Raw genomic sequence first — 9132 nt, forward strand, 5'->3', positions numbered from 1 at the left:
ATAAAATAAAACGTATAAAATGTCGACAGGCCTCTTTAGATACTTATTCCAGATCCAGATGGTAACTCCAGATCTATCACATAAATAATTATGATATGAAAACCTTATTTTATAACTTATGCAAGATCTCTTTTGCACTTTTTTCGTCTTTAATCATAATTCTTTAAGAATAGATTAATGGTGTTGATAATGTGTTATGAAATAATATAAAACAAAATAAGAATAAAGTAGGGAGAACAGAGAAGACTTCTTATTTATTTTGAAATATATTCAGAATTTTATTGATTTCTTTACAATGAAGGAAAATCTCTTTATTTATACGGAAAACCTAACTTTGTTCTCAAGTAGGATTTCTAACCATTTCCCAAAAGAACTCCACATAATTAGATATTCATTATAATACAAATATGTTTATAACAGTATAATTATAAAACTAGAACTTACATTTTTTATTGGTAAACATAGATTGGTTTTTCGATTTTACTATCGTTTACCGTCTTTTTTATTTTAAAATTAGATGATGTGTCTTTTTAAAATTGAAAATTCATGTGAATGATCAATTTACTGAGATGATAATTATTTATTCTAAACTAATTCAAGTAAGAAAAAGTAAGAAAAAAGCAAACATGACCACAAAATATTTCTTTCTCCCAGCTAATTAGAAAGCCACAAAAATATAGTATTATCTAAAAATCATCTATCTTGACCCAATTAAATAAAATAGAAAATCTCATAATAATTCAAGAGTATAAATGGAAAGAAGCTTCCAGTAAAGTTAAAATCTCAAGACAATATTAAATGGGAATAAAAGTGAATCATTCACTTGATAAAAAATAAACCCGACATTATTAGTCAATGCATTATTAATCTCGATACCAATAATTAACATACCAAGTACAAAAAGTAATATCTAACCTATATATACAATATAATTTTCCAGCAAACCCCATGTCAAACCCCCTATGTAAATGGTGGAAACTGAAGCGAGGCGGCAAAGACACTCACTAAGCTGCTGGCAGCTGAACACTTAAAAGATGGAGGACTGAGGTTCACTTGGAAATGTGTTTCATCAAGTCCAAGAAAGTGAATATGTCATAGGTAGAAAGTAAACAATGTCAGAAAAGCCCTAGTAGCACATTCATCATATCACTAGTTTTCATATCACTAGACCATACCAGCCTACTTTATTTCCCAACTAGCAAGAACACTTAGCAAGATTTCATATGACTGTCCCATCTTTAATGGTTGCATTCTTCATTATGACGGTAATCCCGGACCTAATGTAAAATCCTTCTGCTGACCTATCAGCTTCTTCAACACCCTGCAACAACATCCAAGCATCAGTTAAACTAATATTAACTTTCGTGATGATTTCAAACTTCAAAAAAAAGATACTTGCTTGCTTGTTCAGAATAACCACATCTTTTCCTATCTTTGCGTTCTTGTCAATTATGCATTTCCTTCAAGAAAATACAAAGAAAAGCATGTCAAAGTCCACTCAAGGTAACCTTGTTGAAGTTTGGGCAAAGAACTGTAAACTACACTGAAATGAATAACGATACACTAATCAGAGGACCAGAGCTCAGTTTTTAAGCTGGTCCTTCAAAATGGAAGTCTGAGTGGTCAATTTTCAATCCACAAGTGTGAGAAGTGAGTACGAGTTCAGTAGAAAATCTTACTGTATCTTAGTGTTTGGCCCGACCCCTATTGGAACCTTTCCTTCTGCTAATAGTGAAGCAATCTCGGATTCAGTTTGATAATAATCTGCACCCATCATCATGGTATCCTGATAAATGTAAAGACACATTCAGCCTATAAACAAGTAAGCACTAAATAGCTGTTTATGAACAAAGCACCTGAGTGCTGAGGTTATACTTGTTCATTACTGTAATATGCTAAAGTCCATACCTAGGGTACATGTTACCAGCTTATTGCAGAAATAAATCAAAACGTGTAAATCATCCTTCCTACAACTAGTTTGATTGCACATTCACAGGTAGATGGTAACTGTTATGTGCCTTACAAGTCTGTCATCTAGGTTTCTAAGTTGTCAGAATGCATCAGATGAATGCAGGATGTCGTTTTTAATTTAGTCCAAGCACTAGCTCATAGAACTGTCAACCTAAAAACAGATAAGAAAAGCTTTAAATGAGTATGAAACAATACCTTAAACTCAACACCATAGTCTAAGCGTGATCGTACACCAACTATGGAGTGCTGAATGTTACATTCCCTCAGAAAGCAGCCATGTGAAATTATTGCATCCACTATCTGACAATGAACAGCATTAACATGACAAGTTCATAGCGCCCAGCAATCCTGGAAATTTTTATTACAAGTATTTATGTTAACTTGCATACCCTGCTTTTGTCAACTTTTGTAGGAGGTAAGAACCTAGCAGAAGTGTAGAACGGGGTCTTCGGGTCATTGAAGTCAAACTTTGGAGGCTACATTAAACAGGGATAAAAGAGGAAAAATGCAATTTAGTAACAAGTTATTAATCAATAACTGAAGATGGAGATTATGGTAAATTAAAAAGAAATAGAACTACCAAATTCGCTGACGATTACTTAAAATACTGCTACATATTTCAGAGTCCTTGCATCAACCGTCTAGCTCTTACTTCGAGTAATGGTAGAAGTAGTTAGATGGTAGTAAACATTAAGGTGCTCACCTGCTTTGTGAGGGCCAAGTTGGCATCAAAGAAAGACTTCACTGTTCCAATATCCTCCCAGTAATCATTAAACAAATATGCCTAATAAAATCAATCAGTCAGAATCAAAGAATACAATGAACAGCAAAATTTGTGAACTTCAAAAGGCTAGAAGTTGCAATTGAGAAAGTTACCACCAGCTATTACCTGGACATTGTGATCTTTCACAGCAGAAGGGATAATTTCAGAGCCAAAATCATTGCATGAAGGGTACGCTGACTTGAGAAGTTTTAGTAAAACATCAGTTTTGAATACATAAACACCCATGGATGCAATGTAAGGAAAATTGGACGCCTCTTGCTCAGATAGTCCGAGGATAGATGTGTCAACTTGCTGTAATAGAATATTAAACATACAAAGCAAGTTATGTAGGAGAAGAGACAATAAGAAAGTAAGAGGGGCTGTAAGGGGATAATTTTTTAATAGCTAATCCAGTTTAAAAAGAATTTACAAAGTTCCAGGTGTGGAAGCCCAAATATATGTACCATTGCCTTCAAAGCAGGGCCTTTTGGTTTTTCAGCAAATTGGATGATACGTCCTGTTTCATCTATTTTCATCAATCCAAAATCTGAAGCTCGACTGCCAAAAGAGAGGATGGAAGAGGGTAAGAGACAGAGAGAGAGAAGGGTCTTGATTAACTCCTTGATAGAGCTTAAAAATGTTTGTTAGCCCTAATAGTGCATTCTAAATAGACAACATGACTGAAATCTGGAAGCAGATAACACAAATAGACTTAAGGGAAACTGCAAAGTCTACCTCTGTATGCTTCCAGATCTTTCAGTGGATATTAATCAGTGCTGGTGCTTAGAAGTTAATGAGGATGCAAGATGGGAAAATGTATCTACATTATTACTATGTATCCATGATGATGGTGATTAAATACATACCAGGTCCAGTTAAATAGCTAAACTAAAAAGAATTTCAAGCTTTCTACTGTTCTAATATTCTGTCTTATTCTATTTCCTGATCTGAAAGCCAAAACCATATTGAGAATTCATACAAATCATGATGAAATAGGGCCTTGTACAATTTTATATGTAGATTGATATATCAGATACATAGTGCCACTTCAATTTGCAATATGCCTTCAGATTCTAAACAAATGTGGTCACCATTTGCCACTCTGAACAACACTAAGAAGAACCTTTCAAAGAGTTCAGGGAGATAGAAAGCAATGCAAATATTGTTTGGCTTCACATTAAATAAGCTATCAAGTTAAATGAAAGATCAATCTCATACCCATCGTCCATTGGAACACATGAAACTGTAATATCAGCATTTGCGTCAATATGCTTCTGCAAGAACAAATATTATTCATTAAGCAAAGTATATGAACACAGGGTTGGTGTAGGAAGCAATTGTTGTCATAAGTTGCTCATATACCTGAACAAAGTCCATGTAGTTCATTCGGTAAAGATGGTCACCAGACAAAATTATTATGTGCTCGACATTCTTGTTCTTCTGATTCTATGTCATTATTTAAAAAATAATAAGGTCAGCGCTTTTCCTAGGGAGCTTTATCAATGACCGGTCTTATTTGTGTACCTCAAATACCCATATGAATTGCCGCACAGCATCAGCAGTGCCTTGGAACCACATTTTTCCTGCATCCCCTGGAGTCTGGGTTGCAGCTAAAACCTGCATTTGAGAAAATCTTTTTTATCTGTCAAGGACACATTTCAGTTATCTTCCCCATTTTAGGTTTGTAGATCTACCTCCCCCAGGATCCAAAGGAGCAAGAGGAGATATGATTTCTTACAAAGATATGATTGAACTTCAATGTCAAAATATAAGTAGCTTAAAAGAGCTCAAACTAAAAACTTTAAGTAACCAAAATGATCTTACCTCCACAAATCCATCTCCAAAACCCACTCCATTTCCAAAATTATACGTGCGGGCAAGGTGACGATTGAGGGAAAAGGAATTGAACTGTGTTAAGATGAAAATTTTCCGTATGCCACTGTTAATGCAGTTACTCATTGGTACATCAATTAGCCGGTAACAACCACCAATAGGAACCTGAAGAACAAAGCCGATAGTCACAGAATTTGAATGAAAACTGATAGAGAATGCATTCTTAAGCTTAGTTGCATTGAGAACAGAGAAGGGAATCCACACTTAGCTTAACTAGTCATTTCTTTAGTTGTCAAAAATCCAATTGAAATGGATTTAAGAACCACTACAATTTTTTAAGACTGAAGTTGGTATGAATTGGACATGTTGTCAAACTCAAAAGACACATAATGGAGTAACAACCACGATTCAAGCAAAAAGAGAGATATATAATATATATATGTGTGTGTTGTAACTCTTACAGCTGGTTTAGCTCTTCTGCTTGTAAGAGGAAAAAGACGAGTTCCAACACCACCACCTAGAATGACAGAGGCAACAGCTTTTGGATCTGCCGTTGGTTGTTCCTCAAACATTGAATTTTCAAATGGCTGAAAAACAACATGAATAATACAAATTAATCTTGTTCTTGATCATTCACTTTACTTTATCACCTAATTCCTCTACTTACCAGCATCTCTTTGTTTATATCACGGGTGAGAACAGCAGAGGTAACATTTTTACCCCTTTGTTGAGTTGTAAAGCTCTTGCACCACCGGACCCCAAAACCCTTGTTTATCAATCTTCTTCCACTAATCTTCTGTCCCCAAAATGTGCTCTCTTGGTTGCAAATTGCCACTGATTGTGCAGTGCCCGCACACAACGCATCCATTGCTCTATCAATTATTCACGTCAACCACAACATAAGCAAGTACATTCATTCTAAAAAACAAAAACAAAAAGCAAAAGATTTCACTTTACACAGGAAGTGCAAAAAACATTTTATTTTACACGGTATCAGATTCCTGTACTAAAATATCAATTCATAGATTCCAATAGAATAATCACAAAACACAACTTGCAACCCCAAAATATCAATATATTGATTCCAAAGGAACAAACCAAATCAAATAACTTACATTACCCAAAACCCTTTTTATTAAACTAGATCAAAAAACAATCAAATCATACAACTTTTGCAGAATCTATACAAAATACAACTATCATTTTTCTATCTATCTATCTATCTATCTATATATATATATATAAACAGCTTTCTCAGTACCTGAATTAAGCTTTTTCAAACACCCAACTTTTCCTCAAAAAGTATTTGGTATAAACAAAATTATTACTAGGTTACAGTGCGTTCATAACACAACACAGTGGCGTTGTAAAGTCTGTGGACTCTCTTGAGATTTCTGTGTTGTTGTAAAGTCTGTGGACTCTCTTGAGATTTACAGAGTCCATCATATTAACGTGAATCAAATATTTAACACACTCCACGTGTTACTTAAAAGTAGGAGAAACAAAATAAAAATAACAGCAAATATTAAATATTTGTGCACTATTCTTTTTGTTGAATCACCACAAATAATGCCGTTCGATTAGGTGAGATAAACTTTTTATTTGGATATGGAATTTTAATTTTTAAGTTGTGAGTAATTATATCATATGAACATTTAATTATTATTTTTGAATTTTTCCTTAATTAATAATATAAAATGATAGATTATTTCTTTTATAAAATATAAGTTGGTGGGTCAATAGTTATATTAAAAAATATGAGATGATTATATTAATTCGCACCTCATCTAATACTATCTATTAGACACTCTATATTTAATGAATATGTATTTATATTTGAACTATATTTCGAGCACGCGCTTTGCGCGTGTAATCCATGACTGTATTATTTCTTAAAAGATAATATTATTAAATAATAAAATATTTCTAATTGAGATTTCTTACATTGTTTAACTACTAATTGTGACACTCTAATTTTCTAACCTCCAAGTGAATGCATCGAGATAATAATATGAAAAATTAATAAAATAAACTTCGTTTATAATTCAAAAAATAAGTTTGCAAAGCAAAAAGAAAAAATAACAATTATCTAAATTAAATTTCTCGATAGTTCCTTTTTATTGATAGAATAATGTTAGAAGAAATAGTGTAAGATTAACTTTGAGTGAAAGGAAAACAAAACCTTTCAACTTTTTTACTTTGCCTTTTGAATTTCGTGATAATTATAATGAATGTGTTTAAAATATTGTATTAAATTTTTATCCACAAACACTTTAAACTAATTAGTTAACTATAAATTTATAACTATTATGTAAAAAGTCTTATTATTTATATTTTGAAAATCTAAATATTTATGAATAATTACTATTTTTATATAAAATTTAATTTTCTCTTCATACATAACTTATCCACCATTAATCTAATATTATATGTTTCACCTTTTTTTTTCCATAAAAAGAAAAGAAAAGAGTAAACATCCTATTTTATCACATTCATTCTTAAAGATCAAAATTAATGTATATGTAAAATTATAAGTACGAAGCAAAAAAAAAAAAAGAGGTACAGATGAACAAGATAATTAGGCATTTCAGTTTATTTTGTCTCTATAGTGAAACTGAACATTTGAGTTACAAAATACAAATATGAATTTAGAGAAACTTGCTAATAAAACAAGAATTCAACTATATGAAGAGAGACAAAAAAGTCTTATTGTAATTCTTACTACAAATAAGTATAGAACTAACACATCAAGCTCCGATGCTTCAGTAATTGAATTCTTGTCTATTCTCGTGACTGCAGAAGGGAATCTCACAACTTTCACCTCAAACTGTGACATTATTTCACATGTTTAGAGTTCCTACACACAAGAATTGTAGGAGTTGTAAATAAAAGTTTTCTTGAAAAAGTTAAATTTATAGAACAAAATTATGAAAACATGAAAAGTCACATGAATTATTGTTAAAATAAATATAAAAAAGATAGAGATGAAATTTAATTTTAAAGATACATGAATCTACTTTTATTTCTTGTCTATAAGGAATAATTACTCATTTTTATTTTTATTTACATTTGTGTTAGAAATTTGAAAGGTCAAGATAATTGAAAGTTCCTATTTTATAGTTAAATTGGTCCATGTGGCACATATCATTGTTTGTGATTTTACAAGAAAAAGTCACAGACAATACTTTTAAAACTTGCAGTCATTATATCATATATTATTATAAGTGAGAAGCTCAAAACTTAAAAGTTGAATTATCATTTTTCCCCTCTTAAAGTACTATACTTGGTAGGGATAGAGCTCCAAACATGACAAATCATTAGAAAACCTCTAGATCTAGAAACTTTGGAAGAAGTGGAGTTTGAACAATATATTATGACTCATCTACAATATTAAGAAGGCATATGTATCTATCGGTCAAAACATGCTGGTAAGAATGCAATGCTCCCAGGAAATGAAACATCAGTACGAAACAATGTATAAAGTGTAATGACCCAGAAGGTCATTCTTAAAATTTTTCGTAAAATACCATTTTACTCCTTTCGATGGTTGGGCCTAGTCATTTTTATATAGTTGGTGAAGTTGGTTTGGAAATTTTGAACTCTTCGTGTAACTACGGTGATTTAGTTAATAGGTATTCTTTTAAATAATTATTTTAATTGGTGATTAATGGTTCAAGTCCATAATTTATCTAGTACCTTGCCCACTTGACTCATATATTATAAATAAGGATAATAGTCTAAAAAATACCCCAACTTTGGTAGAATTTTTACTGTTGTGATACTAAATTTTCATGAGAACCTATTACCTCAATGAACTATTTGATAGTGTAATGTTTACCCCTGAACTATTTTAATAGTGTATTTGAAAGGAATATAGGTGCCCACATGGACACATGACTATTTATATTTCTGTATTATTTTTATTGTCCACGTGGAAAATATATATGTTTCAAATACGACATTAAATAATCTAGAGGGGTAATAGATCCTCATGAAAATCTAGTATCGCAACAATAGATTCGATCAAAGTTGGGGTATTTTTCAGACCATCATCCCTTAAAGAAAGTTAGTGGAGTTTAAAGTTTGTTTTAGTATAACTTGAAAAACTAAAAGGAAAACAAAATCACTGGTGCAAAGCAGCGACCGACGTGGGAATCACAAAAATCCATATTTAGGTAAAGATTAACTAGTCCTTAATATGTTATGGTTAGATTTTGAATGACATAGAAAATGTATTGTTTTTATATTAACTGGGTTGGAAAACACAGTGAGAATTTTTTAATGGTGTGTCACGTTTTGAGGGTTGCGACAGATACATAAAATAGGAAAAAAAGAATTTCAGGTAATGTGAAGTTTAATATGCTTTTTTCTTTTAAATTATTATTTCTAATTCAATCAATCAAGTAATAGAAAAGTTGTTTGATAATAAATGGTAGTCATTAGTGGATTTAATTTATTAAAATAATGAAATACATTTTATTGAAATGTTATACCATTCTATTTTACGGGATGTGTTGGAGGCTACTGTTTGGTTAATACTTCATATTGGAGGTAACAGTATTCCA

At 31.7% G+C, this 9132-nt stretch overlaps 1 protein-coding gene across 3 annotated transcripts; it reads right to left on the bottom strand.

Moving 5' to 3' along the window:
- Positions 1–794: 794 nt before the first annotated feature.
- On the bottom strand, positions 795–6141 carry AGP-S2 (ADP-glucose pyrophosphorylase large subunit). 3 transcript variants are annotated; one of them, XM_010324861.4, is made up of 15 exons: positions 5829–6141; positions 5235–5485; positions 5029–5154; positions 4559–4732; positions 4259–4351; positions 4097–4180; positions 3953–4008; positions 3199–3292; positions 2861–3046; positions 2675–2755; positions 2361–2447; positions 2167–2271; positions 1680–1786; positions 1400–1460; positions 795–1321 (listed from the first exon to the last, which is right to left on the bottom strand). In XM_010324861.4, the coding sequence occupies exons 2-15, from the start codon at positions 5433–5435 to the stop codon at positions 1220–1222; spliced, it is 1557 nt and encodes a 518-aa protein (XP_010323163.1). In that variant the 5' UTR covers positions 5436–5485; positions 5829–6141; the 3' UTR covers positions 795–1219. The 3 variants fall into 3 exon arrangements, with proteins under 3 accessions (XP_010323163.1, XP_010323162.1, NP_001233947.2); NM_001247018.2 differs by having other exon boundaries at positions 824–1321; positions 5235–5439; positions 5829–6024; XM_010324860.4 differs by having other exon boundaries at positions 795–1460; positions 5235–5439; positions 5829–6070.
- Between the last annotated feature and the right edge of the window lie 2991 nt (positions 6142–9132).

This window comes from Solanum lycopersicum, chromosome 7 (genome assembly GCF_036512215.1).
Source record: "Solanum lycopersicum chromosome 7, SLM_r2.1".
Taxonomy (NCBI): Eukaryota; Viridiplantae; Streptophyta; class Magnoliopsida; order Solanales; family Solanaceae; genus Solanum; species Solanum lycopersicum.